The sequence below is a fragment of the Saimiri boliviensis genome, chromosome 1 (assembly GCF_048565385.1).
Source record: "Saimiri boliviensis isolate mSaiBol1 chromosome 1, mSaiBol1.pri, whole genome shotgun sequence".
NCBI classification, from domain to species: Eukaryota; Metazoa; Chordata; class Mammalia; order Primates; family Cebidae; genus Saimiri; species Saimiri boliviensis.
Genome location: NC_133449.1, coordinates 63,077,939 through 63,099,578, shown reverse-complemented (window position 1 = coordinate 63,099,578; position 21,640 = coordinate 63,077,939). Strand labels below are relative to the sequence as shown.

General features: G+C 47.8%; 1 protein-coding gene across 1 annotated transcript in view; it reads left to right on the top strand.

The window, feature by feature from the left end:
• The window catches only part of HK2 (hexokinase 2), a 58,887-nt gene that overhangs the window by 30,257 nt on the left and 6,990 nt on the right, over positions 1-21,640 (top strand). The window contains exons 3-14 of the mRNA XM_039461288.2: positions 2,142-2,290; positions 6,759-6,878; positions 7,818-7,913; positions 8,707-8,806; positions 9,114-9,297; positions 11,844-11,999; positions 13,316-13,549; positions 14,910-15,214; positions 16,344-16,492; positions 16,751-16,870; positions 20,512-20,607; positions 21,520-21,619. Of these exons, the coding sequence (XP_039317222.1) occupies positions 2,142-2,290; positions 6,759-6,878; positions 7,818-7,913; positions 8,707-8,806; positions 9,114-9,297; positions 11,844-11,999; positions 13,316-13,549; positions 14,910-15,214; positions 16,344-16,492; positions 16,751-16,870; positions 20,512-20,607; positions 21,520-21,619 (1,809 nt within the window). The remainder of the gene's footprint in view (positions 1-2,141; positions 2,291-6,758; positions 6,879-7,817; positions 7,914-8,706; positions 8,807-9,113; positions 9,298-11,843; positions 12,000-13,315; positions 13,550-14,909; positions 15,215-16,343; positions 16,493-16,750; positions 16,871-20,511; positions 20,608-21,519; positions 21,620-21,640) is intronic.

The following is a 21,640-nucleotide window of genomic DNA, read 5'->3' as shown; positions in this document are numbered from 1 at the left end:
AGTGCTGATGAGGCAGTTCACTTTGATATCCCTTTTATCCCTCATGACAGCCACCACGTTGCGTTTCCTACAATCTGGCTAAGTTCCCACTACCAGGGAAGGCTCAGAGCTGGAGTGTCTGGAAAAGTCACCCATGGCCATGAGGCAGGGAGGCTAACGCCAGGTGAGGGCGTTGTTGCTGTAGCTGGTGGTGGGGCCACATCTAGTCGCTGGGCAGGGAATAGAAAATTAGCGCCCCTTAAGGAGGAATGCTGTGGTCACTGGAACTGATTCCAGTCACTTTTCTTGGGTAGGTTTCTGCAATCCCTTATGCTGTCATTGGCCTGGGAGACTCAAGGGTGGGTATGGAACAGGGTCTGCAGAGAGCCTGGAGAGAAAGTATCTAGCACTTAGTGAGTGCGTCCTGAATTCTTGGTTCTGCTCTACACTTTTGTGTCTAAGTTTTCCTCTCACAGCAACCCAATGAGATGGGATGTTCCCATTTTAGAGACAAAGCAGCTGAGGCTCAGAGGCTCAGAAACTTGCCTCCTGGACCGCAGGTGATGTGGGCTCCGGAGCCAGTCTCCATGTGTCATGCCGCCTGGCACTGCTGGTTGTGTGGTTTCTGGTGGATGATGTCCACCCTTTTCCCCCTTGGGACCCTGGGGGCTGTGGGTGGTGGTTTCAGGTATCTGGGCAGATGTGGCTTTTCTCAAGGGCTAAGTGCTAGACGTGCTGAGTGGACTCGGGTATAAAACAAACATTCTTGGGTCATTGAGTCAGAGCATCTCCCTGACCTCTGACCTGTTCTGCGTCACTTGAGGGCCGTTCTCCCACTGGGAAAGGGGCTGAATGTTGACAAACATGCCAATAAGTGACCCCCCTGGGAAACTGCCTTGTATCCTTTGAGAAGGTTGTGGCGGGGAGCAGAAGACTGCGATGCTGCTTGTGGATGGGGCGGCCAGCTGGGGATGTGCCTTACCTGCCCCGCCAGCCCTGCCCCACTGTAGGCTCCGCGCCTCTTCAGCACTTTCATTCTGTGCCACACAATGGGGGCTTTTCCCTATAGCTGGTGTTATCACCCAGCATCTGGATGTTTCCTGTCCACACTGCTGTTTCCTGTCCACACTGCTGTTTCCTGGAGGGTAGGAAGTGCACCTTCCCAGTGACACATGACAGTCTTCACCCATTTGTGTCTGTGTCTCCTTTCCAGTCTCACTCGTCCTGTCTCCTGTTCCCTCACAGCTTTTCTGTGGCTTGAGTGGCCTGACTCTTGTCGTACATGCATTCTCTTGTATTTTAATAAGCCTGAGATCTATTTTTGGGGCACTTGCTTGGCTTATTCATCAGGCCTCTTAGTTTATAGTGAGTTGGACCTCACTCCACTGCATCACATGACCCCGCTGATCTTGCTGCATGACATGGCCCTCATAATATGCAAACATTAGAAAGTAAATTTATAACTGCCATCACAATATGCAAACATAATATGCAAACCTTAGAAAGTAAATTTAGTACTGTGGTCACAATTTGGCGTTCTTGGGGTATGAGGAACAGGATGGACCCCTGGCATGGGGCTTGCTGAAAGCATTGAGGAGATAATCGGCTCTCAGGAGGGGGCGAGCACATCGTTGGATGTGAAACTGTCTTATTGGTGATTGAATCATAAAAGTAATGTATACGCGATGGAATACTACTCAGCCATAAAAAGGAATAAATTAATGGCATTTGTAGCAACCTGCATGGGATTGGACGCCATTATTCTAGGTGAACTAACTCAGGAATGAAACACCAAGCATTGTATGTTCTCAATCATAAGTGGGAGCTAAGCTATGAGGATGCAAAGGCATAAGAATAATACAGTGGACTCTGAGGACTGGGAGGAAAGGATGGGAAGGGAGTGAGGGATTAAAAAACAACCCTGCGAGTTTCCAGTTGTAATAAAGCTTTGAGAATTAAACAACAACAAAAAAGTAATGTAAAGGTGTATAGCATTAAATCAAGACAATGTATAAATGTGGAGATAAGTGAATCCCACTGGGCACCCCTTACTCACAGATAATCCTGGAGGGACTTGGAGTTTTAAGTCTTGGTTGGTTCCTGGAAGAGTTTGACTTTGTTGTCTTGCCCAAAATTAACAGTGGCCTTTCTTTTCTCTGCAGAACACGGAGAGTTCCTGGCTCTGGACCTTGGAGGGACCAACTTCCGTGTGCTTTGGGTGAAAGTAACCGACAATGGGCTCCAGAAGGTGGAGATGGAGAACCAGATCTATGCCATCCCCGAGGACATCATGCGAGGCAGTGGCACCCAGGTATGACCCTACTCTCGGGGCGGCCCCTGGTGACAAAAAGCTTCCTTGGGCTGTTCTTTCTACACCTTCTCCGGTCGCTCTCAGCGTGTGGATAGACAGTCATCCAAGACATTCCTGGATGCCAGCACAGTTGTAAGGGATCCCTCTCGGCCGGAGCTCGGGCTACTTGGTTGTGTTTTATACTTAATGTGTACTCAGTATTAAAAGCAGTCACTGGAGAGGAAGCATGAAATCCGAGTAAGACGCTGTTCCAGTGTTGTCACATTGAAGGCCTCAGGGCTTGGAAGAGGTCGAGACCTCTGACTCCTGGTCTGTTGTTCTCTCTCCCACACGAAGCTCCCTCCTGGGAAAGGAATTTCTGACCAGGAGTAGAACAAGCGGGGAAGATATTTTTAGACTCACAATTTGTCTTTGGGGGAGGCCTTGAGGCAAACTGGCTTTCATTGTTACAACGCTGGGGTTGGAGAAGGGAGGCTGCATACCGAGGACTGTGGGCATTTGAGCGCTACCGAGGTTGTCACGTGACTCCAGTATAACGTCAGGAGGGACACAGAGGGTAGAGGCCCTTCCACTGCCTCTCCCGTGCCTGCACCAAGCTGAGGTATCAAAGAGGTTGGGCCCTGTTACTCAGGCACTCTAGCTATGTGATTCTGGGCGAGTGATACGGCTTGGCATTCATCTGTAAAAAGAGATGGTAGTATGCGGTTTGTGGTGTAGATTAGAGGAGATGATGCCTGTTAAGTATTTGGCATAATGCTGGTGCATAATCTAGTGCTCTTAATTGTTTTTTCAGAGGGGCTTTTATCTTTTTATCTAATTGCTTCTTGTGCTATCACTTTCTGTGGCTAGTAATTGCATTGTTCCCTGTTGTGGGGGATGTGGTTGCCTTTTCTTCCCATTGCCTCCGTCTCCTGCCTTGGGCCCCATCCCCCAGATTATAAATATTTAAGAACCAAGTAAATAAAAAAAAAAAAAAACAAAATCACACCTAAAGTTTGGCTGTGATTATGTAAAAGACTTCGCAATGATGATGTGTTGGGTGGGTTTAAGTTGTGTGAGAAGGAAACGCTCTCTGTTGCTCACACTTTGACAACATGCAGGGCCCAGGCACCTGGCAGTCCCTGCAGTGCCGTCCCTAAAGCCTGGCAAGGACAATGACGTGTGTCTCTGCCAATTAAGAAGAAGAATTCATTTTGAACGTTCAAGATGTGAGTGAAGTTTTTCTTGAAAAACTTAACCTTAAAATCGCTCAGACCACCTAGTTAGAGGGTATCAAGAAGTCTACTGTCCATGCAATAAATAAGCAAAACACTTTAGTCCAGATTTAAAAACAACAACAACCATGAGACCCACCTCAAAGAACATTAAAACTGTTAGGATATTAGAAAGATTTTGAGTAAGCAGAAAAAGTGCTATGTACAAATTAAACAGAAAACTAGAAGAAAATATAGGTATCTTTTTGATCCTAAGGAATGGAAAGAAGACTGTGTGCCTAAAAGCAGCAGAAAACACTTGGAAAAAGACTGGAAGTTCACTGTGGCTATTTTAGTGGTGAAATTACTGGTGCTATTTTTCCTATATTTTCCCCTTTTTTTGGTATTTGTTATCAGTATTTTACTTAAAGGAAAACCAGTGGATTGTAAATATAACAATTTAGTTGAAACGAAGAGCAAATCTTGAAACCCCAAACTTGCAAACGTTTTTGAAGAATTGTGAGCCTGGGCAGTGGGGGTCCCTGGGTAAAGTCTGTCTTCTGGCACATTTACCTCTCCTGAAGAGCAGTGGATTGCAAACCTGAATAGCAGCCACTTAAGATTTTAAAAGTATATCTCATGGAAAGGGAAGTGAGCAGATTTTCAGCGTAGTAAGGAAACGGAAACTTTTAACTCATAACATGATGCCCTTTGAGCCTTTTTTATGACAGGAAGGTGTTAGCTCTTTCTCAACATCTTACCTTTAGTTCCTCCTCAAAGAGAAAATGAGATGGTCTTCCAGTTCAAGGAAGCAATGTCTCTTCTTCCCACCTGAGAAAAAGTGTAGGTTCTCTGAACCCGGCACTAGCCAGTGGAACTTCTTGCAGTGATGGGACCGTTCTCTACCTTCCCTGGGCAGTACGATAGCCACTGACCCGTGACATCGAGCCCTTAATAATGTGGCTGGTATGACTGGGAACTGAATTTTTAAGTTTTTTTTCTTTTTTTTTTTTTTTTGAGACAGTCTCACTCTGTCACCCAAGCTAGAGTGCAGTGGCACTATTGTGGCTCACTGCAACATCTGCTCCCCAGGTTCAAGCGATTCTCCTTCCCCAGCCTCCTTTGTAGCTGGGACTACGGGTGTGTGCCACCAGGCCCGGTTAATTTTTTGAATTTTTAGTAGAGATGGCTAAGTTTTTGAATCACCATGTTGGCCTTGAACTTCTGACCTCAAGTGATCTGTCCACCTTGGCCTCCCAAAATGCGGGGATTACAGGCAGGAGCCACTGTGCTGGCCTGTTTTAAAAATTCTAATTAATTGACATAGCCGCAGATGGTCAGTGGCTATTGTAATGGGCAGGCAGTATTGAATGCTTCTTCACGGTCTATTTTTCTCTACCTTCCTATGTTGGGAGGGCAATTGGAAATAAAGCAGTGATCAGAGCTGGGAGGAGAAACCATTTTGCTTTTCCTCCTTCTAACCCCCGCCTCCCATCTTTGATGATTGGTTTTATCTCTTTGCACAACTTCTGCAACTCCTACAACACCCCCCCAACTTTTTTTTTGATAAAAACTATTTGTATTAAAGATCATTTTGACTAGAGTACCAGGAAAAGAAGGTGCTGGGAATTTAATATACGTATCATACAATTCATCTCCAGTCAGCTTCCCAACAGAACAGAATTTGCTGAATATTTCCCTATTTTCATGTTAAAATACTTGAATTCTGTTCAAGGGAGTTGTCTCACCTGCACTGGTGATCCTCATGGCAAGAGAGCCTTGGCCTCCCAAGCCTTTGCTCTTTGAGAATGTTTTGGCTTGGAGGTCAAAGGTTCAGCCTCAGCTGTTGTTAACTTTGCGTGGGATCAGACAGAGGGACAGACAGAATGGATGCGGGAAGTTTAGTTAGCTCCAGCCATCTTCCAGATTGGGGTGGCCTTGTCTTCCTGGGTCCCTGCTGCTGACCATACCCTAGGCATCAGGAGAGCCAACAGATCTGTCAACTTCCCTCCCCCAACCTCTCAGTTCCTTTATAAATGCAAATACTTTGTGTGGTTTGGTAGTGGTTCTCAAACTACTGCCCCTGGATTACCTGGAGGGCGGAGGCCTTGCTAACAGATGGCTGGGCCCCACCCCACAGTTTCCTCTATCATCGATCAAGGTGGGGGACCCTAGAATGTGCATTTCTAACATGTTCCCAGGTGATAGGGCTGAGGTTTCTGCTCCAGGAGCACACTTTGTAAAGCCATGGTTTAGTGGAATCTTCTTGTTCCTTCTTGGATAGGAAAAAGATAGTTGTCTTCTTACTCATCTTGGCTTTTAGATTTTGTTACTTGGTCAACCTGGAATCTGCCCAGCCTCTTTGGCCTCTGCTTACTTTTTATACCAGAATGCCTCTGGTCTCAGCCCTTAAAACCTAGAGGGTCAGCAACTTCTCTTTGAGGGTATAGGGTGGGCAAGAAGGAAGCCAGGGGACTGTGGGCTTTGGGGCTGATTGAAAGCCTGGCTTATTGTGAATACAGCTTTTCTAAGGCTTAGGAGCTCTGAGTTCTGCACAGTGAGTGTGTGTGGTCATGGCTCTGAGGCTGCTCACCCACAAAACCCTACTTAGTTCTCAGCGCTCTTCATGGACTCACTGGATATTCTGTTTAGAAAGCTAGAAAACAAAGATAACTTCTTTAAATTGCCCTCAGGAGATTAGTTTTCTAGAATGGGGAAAAAAATATAAAAATTACTTGTTTTTGTTAAGTTGGTTCATAGAATGCCAACAGACAATGTTGTCCCCTCAAACCACTCCCTGCCCCATCACCAGAGACAGGGATGCTAAAATACTTCTTGGCAGCAAGATGGGCTGGCCTTTCTGGTAAGATCATCAACTGGGCATCTATGTCAATGGAGCTCTGACAGGGTCACCAAAGAATGTTCTGTTCCCCAGACATGCAGTGACTTTTTGATTAATGTTGGCCATGACTTCCCTTCCCTCACAGGGTTACCGTGACAGCAGTTTAGATAAATGGCTTAAGTAGAAGACAATATTTAGTGGGCAATAACTAATGTGAAGCCTTTATAAGTATTGACTAATGTCCTCCTTTTTGTAACTCCATAAGGACAGGTCCAGTTATAATTCCCATTTTGTGGATGAGCACATGAAGATATCAGAGGAGATACGGGTTTTGCACATATTCAGCTAGTTACTTGCTGAGCCACAAGTGCATGCCCTTAATCTCCATGCCCTTCTACCTCTCTGCTTACCACCCTGTGTTGTGTGTCCTTAGCTGTTTGACCACATTGCCGAATGCCTGGCTAACTTCATGGATAAGCTACAAATCAAAGACAAGAAGCTCCCATTGGGTTTTACTTTCTCATTCCCTTGCCACCAGACTAAACTAGACGAGGTAAGATGGGGTCTTCAGACACTTCGGTGCTTCACTCTTGGGGCTGGGAGGGCTGAGAGAACTTCTGAGCCACCTGCTATGGTATTGGTGGTAGTTCTGGGGGATTGTGCAGATGAAGTTCTGCCTTTCTGGGTAAATGTGTGTGTCAGTGTGGGGGATGGTGAAGAAATATTTGGGGGGTTGGGAGTGCTCTTTGTCACCCTCTCTCCCACACACATTGCACAGTGTCCTTATCTCATCCAGGGAAACAGGAATGAGAAAGCAGGAACTCCTTGATCTAAAATGTTGTGATAAAGACCCTTGGAAGAAAAATGCTTGGAGAGTTAATGATGTAAGGACACAAGAACAGTCATGTATTGCTTAACAATGGGGATATGTTCTGAGAAATGCTTTATTAAGTGATTTTCCTGATGTATAAACATCATAGAGTACGCTTACACAAACCTTGATGGTATGGACTGCTACACACCTAGGTTGTGTGGGACAGCCTGTTGTTACTCCTAGGCCGCAAATCTGTATAGCATGTTATTATACTGAATGCTATAGGCAGTTGTAACACAGTGATATCTGCGTATCTAAACTAGGCAATAGGAACTTTCCAGTTCTATTATAACCTTGTTACCACCACAGTATATGCAATCTGTCATTTACTGAAACATTGTTATGTGTCACATGATTGCATCTTATAGTGACAGATCTCATCTGCTCTTTCCACTTCCTGGAGTTTATCATGAAGGACTCATTCATTTAACCTCCCTTCCTGGTCTTTGAGGGGCCTGAGTTTCTTTTTCCTAGGCTAGCCAGGAAGTAATATACACAAATTCAATCACAACTTTAGCCCAGTGGCAGAGGTCTCTGCTAATGATGGCGGTAAGAGAGATGTGGTGTGAACTTTAGTTTTAGTGGGAAATCAGTATTCACTCCTTGGTCCTCTTTCAGAGTTTCCTGGTCTCATGGACCAAGGGCTTCAAGTCCAGTGGAGTGGAAGGCAGAGACGTTGTGGCTCTGATCCGGAAGGCCATCCAGCGGAGAGGGGTGAGTGGGGTGGTGGGAGCCTGGGGTCTGTGGGCTTTTCTGGGTCCACCTTGAAGTCTCCCTGAGTGTCCTTGGCTCATCATGATTTGCTTTTGTGGAACTTAGGGAGAGGTTCTTTTCCCTGACACACATACCCAGTAATTTTGTATGTGATCAGCTGCTTTGTGGGGCAGCGGGGTTAAATTATCACAATGAATAGTCTTAGTCTTGGCACAAGACTCTTTAGTTCTTTTTTTTTTTTTTGAGACGGAGTTTCACTCTTGTTACCCAGGCTGGAGTGCAATGGCGCGATCTCGGCTCACCGCAACCTCCATCTCCTGGGTTCAGACAATTCTCCTGCCTCAGCCTCCTGAGTAGCTGGGATTACAGGCACGCGCCACCATGCCCAGCTCATTTTTGTATTTTTAGTAGAGACGGGGTTTCACCATGTTGACCAGGATGGTCTCGATCTCTTGACCTCGTGATCCACCCGCCTCAGCCTCCCAAAGTGCTGGGATTACAGGCGTGAGCCACCGTGCCCAGCCCGACTCTTTAGTTCTTAACCTGAAGAAGACTTGAATATCATTTCCAAATAAGAAAGTTGGAAATGATATTCAACTTTTGATGTTGGCATGGAGTGGAATGGCACAGAGAGAGAATAAGAAAAACGTCTTATCATGGCAGTTATGGGGAGGAAGGGGGAAAGAGAGAGAGAGAGAGAGGAGGAGGATGAGTAGTAGTGACGTACAGCTGGAGTCAGGAAAGTCACCCTCTGTGATGATGAAGGTCAGAGCCCTCCCTTTTATCTCCACAGGACTTTGATATTGACATTGTGGCTGTGGTGAATGACACAGTTGGGACCATGATGACCTGTGGTTATGATGACCACAACTGTGAGATTGGTCTTATTGTGGGTGAGTGAGTGAACACTGGGCATGAGGGCCTGTGCTGGCTAAAGTATGGGAGTGTGGGCTGGAAATGGAAAAGGGGCCCATGGGCTGGGTGTTCCTTTATAGTTCATATTAGAAGATAATGGTCCAGTCATTTTGGAGAACTGAGCTGGGACTCATGGAGTTGGGGGTAGCCGAAGATTGGGCCATGTGTTGGGATGCCCCCAGAGTCTGCAGTGAGAAATCCCAGCCACCCTGCAGTGGTGTAAGAGGGAAGAGGTGTTGGGGGGGAAGGAGCAGGCGTGTGCATAGCAATTCCTTGTTTTGGCAGGCACGGGCAGCAATGCCTGCTACATGGAAGAGATGCGTCACATCGACATGGTGGAGGGTGACGAGGGGCGGATGTGTATCAACATGGAGTGGGGGGCCTTCGGGGACGATGGCTTGCTCAACGACATTCGCACTGAGTTTGACCAGGAGATTGACATGGGCTCACTGAACCCTGGGAAGCAACTGTGAGTAGGCCCTTCTTGTGTGAGTGGGCTTGGAGGGGGCCTCAGGAACTTAGTTTGGGGCTGGTCAGGGTCAGGGGGTGGTTTCTTTACAGTATTACATCCCCAAAGATTGCCAAGGTGGCCACTGGTCATAGTGTCTGTGACTATTAATTGCTGAAAGGATCTAAAACAGAGAGCAAGCGGATATCCTAGATTATATATCTAATAATGTGTGTCCTTCAGAGGAGTCATTTTGGAAGGTTCTAGTCTGAGTGTAAGTGGGTGGCCCTGCTCTTCTTTCCGCCTTCTATTTGTAAATTGTCTGCGGGAACTGTGAGCCACCAGAGTGTTGAGATGGCCAAGACTGGGGTCTCTGAAAGCTCCTTTCGTAGCTCCCACTCCATCACTCCCCAAAGGACAGGCTGACAGCTGGCTGCTCACTGCTGGCCCCTGGGGTCCCGAGGCCTCCTGCCGCAGCTGCAGGCAGACCTGTGGCCTCTGGAGACATTGGCTGAGGAGCTTCCTTGGCCTCCTTCCCTTGGACCTTGGCCCAACTATGTCCTGGGATGGATTGGAGGAGAGGCTTCTAGCATTTTGGATCCTGAATATTGTATTCTTCAGCCTGGCCTGCCTTTGTTTTTAGTTGCTTTTATCTCTTACAAAACCTTATTTCACACTCAAAAACACTGGCCAAATGTGCATGGGAAAGATCTTGAAACAGGGATTGCTTCAAGGTCTGAAGCAGTTGCAAAATATTTTGAGCAATACAGATCATCTCTGGTCTTGTTGAGACTGTTGTAGAAAAGCTTTGTGTGCAGATCTCTCCTAGGAGAGGAAAATTGAACTCTATAAACCAAGTCAGTGGTGGGCAACCTTTCTTCCCAGGAGAGTCCTTGCTTTCTCAAAGCATGGTTTGTTTACCTAAGTCACAAGCTTCTTTCATATGTTGAAACGTGAGTCCTCTACTTGAACTTTCTGAGGAACATACCAGTTGTCTGCAGTGGGTGATGAGAGGTTTATGAGCTGAAAAGTCACTCAGTGTCTGCCTTCGTGAATGAGGCACACCCAAGTCATTCCAAGGAACTATAGGCCCTTTCAAGTGTCAAAAGACAAATGTGCCAGCCAGGCCATGACAACACACCCCCGGCTTATCCTTAGACAAGACAAAGGCTAAAAGGACATATACCAAATTGTCATCCATGGTAGCCCTGGAGTCACCATAGACATTTTTTGCCCCCTCTTATAGGTTTCCAAGTAAGTATCTTCCAAATGTTGACTGGAACAAAGTGTTTTTAAAAACTAGAACAAAAACTTATCAAACAAACAAACAAACAAAAAACAACAACAAAAAAACACCACCCACACTTGGGAGCCCCCCTGGCCTCAGCCCACTCCCCCCAGCTCCCATAGAACCAGCTGTGTGGCAGAAGATACTGGGGCAGACACGGAGTTCCTTACTGCTGAAGGCAGGCTCTCGTCCAGGCTCGTTTCCTTCTCCGGAAGCTCTGCCTGTCTCAGTGCACTAACGTTTAAAATACGCGTTGTGATCTGCGCAGTTTCGCCAGCTCTCTGCCATACTTGGCCCTGGGTCCTGAGCACACTGCTTCCTTGAGGCCCGGGTTCCTCTCCGAATGGTAACCTTGGAATCCCTTCCACACCTCAGTCCTGGGCCTCCTTGTCACTGGGGCTCATCCTAGTTTCTGCCAGCAGGCCTGGGCGCCTCCTTTCTCCAAGACACAGATTCTTTCTCAAACATCCAGAAATGGGCCTTTTGCCAAAAACATTCGCCAGAGATTGGTTTCCTCTGGCTAAGTCCTAGCCAGAAAGACCAATTTCCAAAGAAAACAGTGCCACCTAGTGTTGAAAAATTAAATCATCTTACCGCACTGCTGATCTTTAACCCTTAAAACATGCCTTTATCTTGTCAGCTGCCTGTTCAGAAGTGTGTTTCACACTCAGACTCCTGAGACCCATCATTTAGAGTTCAGAGACCAGTCCCGATTCCTCTATCCCAACCTGCCCTTATAATGTTGCCCCATCATCCCCTGCCCCAGGTGGTTTTCACACCATTTTCCTGGAGCCCAACCAATGGCTTGCAGGGGTGGACAGTGTGAGTAGGTGAGTTTCTAGGCCTGTGCCATATATTTAATCAGATCAGCCTTTTCTCTTGTAAATAAATATTGAGCTATGTAAGATTTTAATTTTAAAAAGGATTTTCTGGCTAGAGAAGCATTTTAAAGATTACTACCCTACACATCTTTACCTAAAATACAGGCTATTCCAGAATGTTCCATACTCCCTAGGTATTTCATTTGTCTGCTGAAGTCTCATTCATTTTTCTCCATAGGTCAAGGCCCAACAGCCTGCAGGGACAGCCCAAGCCAGTTCCCCTGAGCTGTCACCTCTCCACGTATCTTACTCCTGGGCCGTGCTGCACACATTAACCCTTAGTTGTGCCGCAACCCATAAAGTGTGAAGTTTCACATGTGCACACCTTGCTTCAACAGGGAAGCTTTGAGTACACGGACAGTGGGGGCTTTATGTTTTTGGTTTGTGTCTCTTGGCAGGTTTGAGAAGATGATCAGTGGGATGTACATGGGGGAGCTGGTGAGGCTTATCTTGGTGAAGATGGCCAAGGAGGAGCTGCTCTTTGGGGGGAAGCTCAGCCCAGAGCTCCTCAAAACCGGTCGCTTTGAGACCAAAGACATCTCAGACATCGAAGGGTGAGTTTCTGGCCAGCCTCCTCTATTCACTAGATCACCACAAGAGTAGATGGGTAGTCGGGGAATGAGGAGGGGACACCACCTTTTGACTATTCAAATGTGGACTGCAAAAGGATCTCATATGACGGACCATGGTGGGCCTGTGGCTTCACTTCAATTACCAGTCTCCATTTGTTGATTTTGAGGGTGATTGCTACCAGTGACTCAGGGTGCTGGGAACCATGCCTCCGTGTATGGGGACTTGGGTTGTTGCACTGGGTTTGAAGCAGGAGGCTCCCAGAAGGTCCCTGAATGACTCACCTGCACCTGCTTCCTTTTCCTTCTCCTGAAGCTCTGACATCTGGTTCCCTACTGGTGATGCTCAAAAAGGACTTACCATGACTCTCACTTCATAATAGAAAGCTAGGTCTTTAGATTGGCCAGAGATATACCTACCCAATTAATTCTATAAGTAGAGCTGGGGCCTGCATTTTCACAGCCCAGCAGGGGCAAGGGTGAAGATGGCCTGATTTTTGTTTTTTTGTTAACAGTATCCCAAGAGTCGGGCCTTGTTTGCTGTTCTTGAGATTTCCACTTGTAGATTGAGGAAGTTCCGGTGTTTCAGGGACCAGATGGTAGAGAGGAGGTGTCTTTGGAGCCAAATGGAGCAGTGAAAGAGTTCAAATGACTTTGTTTTAAGGGGAAACTCTTGAAGGAACGGGGCCTACTTGTTGCGATATCCCAAGGTGATGCAATTACCCCACGGTGATGCAAGATTTAGTTCCCTTGAGAAGGGTGCTAAGGTTATAGCACCAGCCCCTTACCAACTGTCTTTAGACACAAGCGAAAGCAGTGCCAAGTCCATGGTGAAATGCAATAGACTCCGACTGCTTTAGAGAGAGAAACCAGGTGGGCGTCACAGCAGGGTTCACATGTGGAGAGTGGCTGACAGCAGAGACACTGTCTGTCTCCCCTAACACAAGCAGACATAGCACAAACTCCACACACACAACTCGGTGGTAAAGCACCAAGAACAGGACCTTGTTTTTACATAGCACATGCATGGGAAATACTAGTTTTTCTCAAGTGTGTTTGTGTTTGTGTGTGTGTGTGTGTGTGTGTGTGTGTGTGTGTGTTGTCTTGGAGAGGAGCCTCAGGGTTGCTGTGCTGTATTTGGCAACCTCTTCCTCCTCCTTCTTCCCCTGCGCAGGTGGATTGAGCAGCGAAGAGGCATTCTGCCCCCACTGGGCGTTGAATTTGCTGGAGCCACCCACCGACACACGCACTGGCCACAGTGGGTCAGACATGGTCCCACATGCTACCTTTCTGTTTCCCAGGGAGAAGGATGGCATCCGGAAAGCCCGTGAGGTCCTGATGCGGTTGGGCTTGGATCCGACGCAGGAGGACTGTGTGGCCACTCACCGGATCTGTCAGATCGTGTCCACACGCTCGGCCAGCCTGTGCGCAGCTACCCTGGCCGCCGTGCTGCAGCGCATCAAGGAGAACAAGGGCGAGGAGCGGCTGCGCTCCACCGTTGGGGTTGACGGCTCCGTCTACAAGAAACACCCCCAGTGAGTCAGTGTCCAGGGCCTGGAGACTCAGTTCCTGGAGCACCTGGAGCTGAGTGATTGATTAAGCCAGTTCCACTTTGCATTTCATGGGTGGTGTAGAGGGACCATGGAGCTGAGGGTCTTGGTGGAATAAAAGTTTCCATCTGGGCAAGAGGAAATGGGAGGGGGTCATGTCTGGCATAAGCGGGGGTGATTTCTGACGGCTGCCGGCGACTTACTTGGGCGCTCCTCAGAGCTCCTCTGGCTGCTTGGCACTCTCCGTGCCACCCTCTTTGTTATGAGTTACTGTTTCTGTCTTTACTCTTAGAATTCTTGGTGATTTCTGCAGGTGCTATGTCCCCTGCCAAGGGCCACCCCAGCCCAATAGGGTTACCAGCTTCTCTGGCTGACCTTGATATTAAGGTGACCTGCCCTGTCTATAATAATTTGGTCCCTCAGATCATAGGTACCAGAATGTTCACATTTCAGCTGAGACCTGGAAGATGTCTCTCTATTGTGCCCACTTATTTCCCTATCATTTTCACCTAATAAGAATGCCAGGTCAATGTGCCTTCATTTTCTTAACTGGTCAGCGCAGGAGGCCTCAGCCCTGAGATTCACTGTTCCTACCCAACTGATGCAAAAACTTGAGTGTGCACGTGAATCATGTGGGGATCTTGTTAAGAGGCAGATTCCGATCAGAAGGTCTGGGGTGAGCCTGAGATCCCACATCTCTACCAGCCCCCAGTGAGGCTGCAGCCCACAGACCACACTTGGAGCAGGAAGGCCCTGGAGACCATGGCTCCAAGTGGCCACTACCCAGAGTTCCTGGCTGAACGCACCTGTTGTCTCTAGCTGTGCAGACACTTTTGGGATCATTGGCAGAAAATGGCAAAATAGAGGCTAAAGTCCAGAGAAGCATTCAAGCATTCTAGCTTTTAATTTTGGGTCTTTCCCAGACAACCAGTGGAATGAGTGATGAAACAAGACAAGTAGGTGGCATCAGAGCCACCTGATACCACAGGGCAGCTCTGGCAAAGAGGCTGATGGTACTATGATGGGCAGAGGAGCTGTGGCCAGGGGGCCTTCTTCAGTGAGGAAGAGGAGGTCTTGTGCGACTGCATGCAGGAGACAGTGGCTTATTAGAAGGTCCTTTCCTTTCATGGTGGTGGTGAACCAATCCCCGGTGGTTGTAGTTGAATATCTGGTTCTCATAGTGGCTCCTAACTTGGGAAGAGTGGGAAGAGGATGTTTAGGGCAGCACAGGCTCCAGCAGGTGCCTTTCGGCATTTGGGCTGAGGCTGTGGGCAACTGTCTAACCATGTGCACCATTGACCCTAACTGTGGGCATCTGTCTCTTACCCACCCTGGGGAACTGCAGTTTTGCCAAGTGTCTACACAAGACCGTGCGGCGGCTGGTGCCTGACTGTGATGTCCGCTTCCTCCGCTCCGAGGATGGTAGTGGCAAAGGTGCAGCCATGGTGACGGCGGTGGCTTACCGGCTGGCCGATCAACACCGTGCTCGCCAGAAGACACTAGAGCCTCTGAAGCTGAGCCGTGAGCAGCTGTTGGAGGTCAAAAGGAGGATGAAGGTAGAAATGGAGCGAGGTCTGAGCAAGGAGACTCATGCCATTGCTCCTGTCAAGATGCTGCCCACCTACGTGTGTGCCACCCCTGACGGCACAGGTATGCAGCAGGGTGCCTCCTGGCTCACATGGTGGGCCTTTGTCCTGGTGTTGATGCCCTGGGAGGTCCCTTAGCATTAGCATTGGACATTTGAACCAGAACACATTTCTTCAGCTGTATTACTAGGGAGTTCCAGTCTTCGATAAACTCAAACAAGGTGCTCCTCTGCAAACAGTAATAATGGTCTGTACTTATTGAATGCTTTCTGTGTGTCAGCACTTTATATGTATGCCTTTATTTAATCTTTAACTGTTAAAAAATAGCAGCAGTTAATTGTATGTATTAACCTATGTTTGACAGAAAACTGAGGCAGAGAAATTAAGACACCTGCGCAAATTCACACAGCTAGAAAATGTCAGAGCCGGGATTCAAACCCAGGACTTCAGGTTCTAGAATCAGCTTTTGCAACCATCACATTGGTCTGGGTCAGGATTGGCAAACTGGACCATGGACTGAATCTGGCCCACCACCTGTTTTTGTATATAAAGGTTTATTATTACACAGCCATGCCCACGCGTCTGCCTATTGCTCACGGTTGTTTTCCACTGTCTTGGCAAAGTTGAGTGATGGCAGCAAAGACTGCATGACCCGCAGAACCTAAAATGTTTGCTGTCTGGGCCTGTACAGAAAAAGATTTCTGATCCCTGCTGTAAATCTTAAAACCTTGGAAGTGGTGGTCTTAATTCCAATTCAGAGAAGACAATGGATGAGCAGGGCAGTGTAACACAGTCGGTGCAGGATTCAGAGACAGAGACTGGGATTTGGTCACTGCTCTACCCTGTCCTGGTTGTACGACCCTGGGCAAGTGTTTAAGCTATCAGCCAGGTCCCAATCATCAATGAGAGAGGAATGCAGTGTCTCCCTCACGGGCCTGCCTAAGGGTTTAACCTCCACTCTGTGTGAGGCACATGGCACTCTGTAATTGTCCAACAAGGGAGAGTTTTCTCATTTTGAAGGTATTCCTTTCAGTTTTCTTCAGGAAACTGAACTCTGCTGTTCCTTCTCTTGAATGTAATATAAGGTGGCATTTGATGGAACAGGAATGGTGTATTTGGATAGTTTTAAGTGTACTGTCTCAGCTTCCCCAGCTTCTGCCCCAACTTATCACCTCCCTGGGTTTATTTTCCAGAGAAAGGGGACTTCTTGGCCTTGGACCTTGGAGGAACAAACTTCCGGGTCCTGCTGGTGCGTGTTCGGAACGGGAAGTGGGGCGGAGTGGAGATGCACAACAAGATCTACGCCATCCCGCAGGAGGTCATGCACGGCACCGGGGACGAGGTGAGCGGGCGGCGCCTCCAGGAGGGATTGCCCAGTAGACGTCACCTCTTGCCTTCGAGGACGGTGTTTTCTCTGCTCACCTGTGACCCTGGGGAGGGCTAGCTGGACCCAGGGCTCCAGCCTGGTCTTGATTCAGGTTTGCGTTTGAGCTTGCATTTCTTCTGGGTGTAAAGAAACATTGAGGTCTTGCACAGGTCCTGCTGGGGGCAGCCTGCCCTGCCCAGGGCTCCTCCCTCAGCATCTGACTTCTCCCTGCAGCTCTTTGACCACATTGTCCAGTGCATCGCCGACTTCCTCGAGTACATGGGCATGAAGGGCGTGTCCCTGCCTCTGGGTTTTACCTTCTCCTTCCCCTGCCAGCAGAACAGCCTGGATGAGGTAACAGCATCTTCCTGGAGGGCTCTCCTGTGGACTTTATTGATTCTAAACCAGTCAGGAATGGAGCAGGGGAGAAAGTTGAGCTGAGACTAAGGAAAGAAGGAAGTGAGAGACCAGTGGTGGGGAGGGGCCCCTTGATGGGAATGAATGAGGCTGGTGGAAGTTAAGTAGCTTAGCTCAGCTGTAATAGCTTTTGGGGTGATGATGATGTTAACAACTGGCTGGGTGTGGTAACTTATACCTGTAATCTTAGCACTTTGGGAGGCTGAGACAGGAGGATTACTTGAGGCCAGGATTTCAAGACCAGCCTAGGCAACATAGCAAGACCCCATCTCTCTTGAATATGCGTGTGTGTGTGTGTGTGTGTGTGTGTGTGTGTGTGTATGTGTGGTGTGTGGTGTGTGTATATATAGAAACAATTAGCATTTTTTAAGCGCTTACTTCATGCCAGGTACTGTGTTAGGCTTCTCGTGTGCATTACCTCATTTACCCTCACAACAATAACGTAAGAGAGGTGTTTGAATACCCATTCTACAGAAAGGAAAATAAGCCCTGCAGAGGTGCTGGGTATCTTGCTCCAAGTCATAATAGCTTGGGAGCGGTCAAGCTCTGATTTGGATTCTGGGTTCCTGATGCCTGAGCCTGTGCCCTCAGTTATGCTGTGGGGCTCCTGAGGCCCTTATTATGGGCTCAGGGCATTTTCATGCCATCTCCTGTTGTTTGGTTGCGCTGGCTCCTCTCTGGTCTCACCTTTGCTTCTCACTCCTCTTCAACTTGCCTTGGCTAAATGAAGTAGGTGCATGAGGATCCCGGATGCTCTGGACTTGAGTGTCCCGAGAAGTAGAGGAGAGCTGAGTAGGCAGTGCTGGATCTGCTGATGATGGGTAGCCCTGGGCACTGATGTCAGGAGACTGTTTTTAAGCAATTATGTCTGTCTCAGTCATGTAGAAGCGCACGTGCACGCTGCAGGTGTGCAGTATGTTGCGCATGCCACTGCCGGGTATAAAAGGCATGGCTCCTACCTTTAGATGCTTGCAAATAAGCTGGGCTGATGAAGCAAGCTCAGAAAAGGAACAGCTGCTGTTTGGAATGTGGCCCCAGTGAGACTGATACTGAAGACCCCAGGACAAGGAGTGAGACAGATGTTAATCTGAGCACATACCTGGGGGATGTCAGGAAGACTGGGAACAAGTCAGAAGAATGAGTTGATGGGAAAGAAAGGTGGGCAGGCTGATCGGTGTGGAGAGGTGCATGTAGGTGGGAGCAAGTGACATGAAGAGCTGGGCCAGCACAGAGGAGCCTACCCCAGTGGAAAGACCAGCATTTCCCACAGGGTCCCTGCCACAGTGGCCCTCAACTTGGTTCCACTGAGTTTGGTAAATGCCTCCTCCTCCACCTTATCTGAGAGAATTCCCCATGTGCATTAGTGTAATTAAGGTTTTAGGAAGTTCTGCAATAAAAACTCTGCTTAGTCTGGTTATTTCTCAACACCTATTAACATTCATCTAGTGTTAACCAGACCAGCATTAATACTTATGTACTATTTAATGGACCATTACTTATTATAACAAAGATGTTAGGAACAAACTTGTTCAATGGTGAGATAATAGATACATAAATTATGACCCACTTACTGCTTAGTATCAGTCACTAGTTATTTGTAAAAAATTTTAATCACATGAGAAAATACTGGTGATATGACTAAAGGTTTTAAAACTTTTTTTTTAGAAATAGTAATCTTTTTATGATATAGAAAAATGGAAAATACAACTAGTGGGATGATAAAAACATAACACTCCATTGTACATCTTCTTCTAGACTTTCTACCAGAATGTTTTCAAGCAGTTACTGTCTTAACTTTTCATGCCAACAGGTTATATATTTATTTATCTATTTACCAGGGAAACCGGAAGGCATGCTAACAGTTTCTGAGTTGTGAGATTCCAGGCCATTGTATTAGATTTTATTCTGTATTCCAGGTTTCTGTGAGGAGCACTGTGTTAGGTCAAGAGTCGTAAAAATTAAGAGCAAATAGGCCGGGCTTGGTGGCTCAAGCCTGTAATCCCAGCACTTTGGGAGGCTGAGGCGGGTGGATCACGAGGTCGAGAAATCGAGACCATCCTGGTCAACGTGGTGAAACCCCGTCTCTACTAAAAATACAAAAAACTAGCTGGGCGTTGTGGCGCGTGCCTGTAATCCCAGCTACTCAGGAGGCCGAGGCGGGAGAATTGCCTGAACCCAGGAGGCGGAGGTTGCGGTGAGCCGAGATCGCGCCATTGCACTCCCGCCTGGGTAACAAGAGCAAAACTCCGTCTCAAAAAAAAAAAAAAAGAGCAAATAAAGCAGAAGTCATTTCTCCCTGTGGGCTCTGGCAAGATCCTCCTGTGATGGGGAAACTCACCAGTGCAGAGGTGCGCTCCCCGCCCCTTGACCTTTCCCAGCCGCTGGCCTGGGGCAGGCCTCCCAGCTGTTGGGCCTCTGCTTGCCTTATCAGTAAGGATCACCTGAAATAATGTTATTTGAACATTCCATAAACACAAAATTTTGTCAGAGATGTGAAGCTTGTAGAGAGCTGGGTAGAGGTAAGCACACACTTGGTCTGGTCGTGGGTGTGTCAGATGGGTGTGTCAGAGCACAGCGCTCTGATGGCATGTGCTTTGTTTTTCTGAATCCCCTGGGATCTGAACACAGTGTGGCACCTCCAGGTTGCTATGAATGAAATACCAAGCTGATAGGCATGAATCCCCCAGCAAGGCCTGGAGAAATCTTGCAAGTGGGTGGATTACGAGCACACAGCTCATTTATGGAAGCCGAGCTCTTGGGTAAGGGGTCTGAAGCCCTGAGGCTTGTTTCCTGGTGGGCTGTGGCAGCAGAGAGGGCATCAGGGAATAAAATCCAAAGTATTTCTCCCAGGTTCAAAGCCATCATGCATTTTCTCCCGGAAGACCACACTGAAGGCAAGGGGCCCACTGAGGATGCTGAGGAGGAACCTGGAGTTGCTTCCCTCACTGAAAGACATGGGGTGGTGGCGAAGCCTAGTCACCCAGCTGTGGGCAAAGCACTTGTTCACCACATGCTGGAGTTTGAAAATTAAGAGACGTTCTCCAAGTTGAAAACACTGTCCCAGTTGAAAAAAAATAAAAAGAAAATTAAGAGACGTACACTGACCCTTCTGATGTAAAGGGTAGGGACAGAACAAGCTGCTTTGCCCAGTGATGAAAGCAAGCATATAGGAAGTCGCATAGCAGGGGCAGCTGCATGGTGCTTATGAGCCCATTCACTGGGATCAGTGGGCCTCAGAGTGCATCCTGCGTCTTTCTTCCAAGCTGTAGGCCTTGAGCAAGTTACTCCAGAGCCTCGGTTTCCTGTGAAGTGGCAGTAAACATGATAGATGTACCACAAGGGTGCTGTGAGGATTAAATGATGTAATGCATGATCTATGCTTAGCCCAGTACCTGCTACAAGTAGCTGCTCAATACCTTAGGAACAGTTTAGACTAATTTGTGGGTGAGATGATTCGTGACTCTAGGGGATGTGTCTGACCTGTGAGGTTGAGAGCTAGAAGTACTGCTAGATCCACAGAACTGACCTGCGAACCCTTCCTTGATGCTTCCCTCTCCATGCTGGTGTGTGATTTTTAGAGCATCCTCCTCCAGTGGACAAAAGGTTTCAAGGCGTCTGGCTGCGAGGGTGAGGATGTGGTGACCCTGCTGAAGGAAGCGATCCACCGGCGAGAGGTAGGAGAGACATGGGACGAGGCCTGATGTGTCAGCTCCTCGACAATTGACCTGGTCTGTGTGATCAGAAAGTGAGGGCAACATTAAATGTGGCTGCATGGGTTGGGAAGAAGATTAACTCAAATCATTCAGCAATTGAGTGTGCACTGTGTGTCAAGCCATGCTCTTAGCACTGGGGGTTCAGGAGTGACCACAGCAAAGCTTTATTTTGTAAACAAATAAGTCCATAACCTAGTGGCAGTTGCTATTAAGAGCAATGAGGCTGGGCGTGATGGCCCATGACTGAGGCCCAGCACTTTGGGAGGCTGAGGTGGGTGGATCACCTGAGGTTGGGAGTTTAAGACCAGCCTGACCAACATGGAGAAACCCCCGTCTTCACTAAAAATACAAAAAATTAGCCAGGCATGATGGTGCATGCCTGTAATCCCAGCATCTTGGGAGGCTGAGGCAGGAGAATCGCTTGAACCTGGGAGGCAGAGGCTGTGGTGAGCCGAGATTGTGCCTTTGCACTCCAGCCTGGGCAACAAGATTGAAACTCCATCTCAAAAAAAAAAAAAAAAAAAAAAAAAAAGCTATGAAACATAAACACACAAAAGTAAAAGAATAAAAGAATGGCTACTCCATGAGCAGAGCAGCCTGAGGGCTGCTGGTTGCCCATTTTTATTGTTATTTCTTGATTACATGCTAAACAAGGGGCGGATTATTCATGCCTCCCCTTTTAGGACCATATAGAGTTAAGCACAGCCAGGGAGGGTCTCCGAAGAGGTGACATTTAAGCCCAGACCTGAATGGAATGAAGAACCAGCCATGGTGTCTGAGATATATTTTATATACTTATAAATCTCCCATGCACATGTCTGAAAGAATATTGGGGTTCACCTGTGAACTGGGCTTCTGCTTTTGCCCTCTCAGGAGTTTGACCTGGATGTGGTTGCTGTGGTGAACGATACAGTCGGAACTATGATGACCTGCGGCTTTGAAGACCCTCACTGTGAAGTTGGCCTCATTGTTGGTAAGGACCCAGACTGTCCTT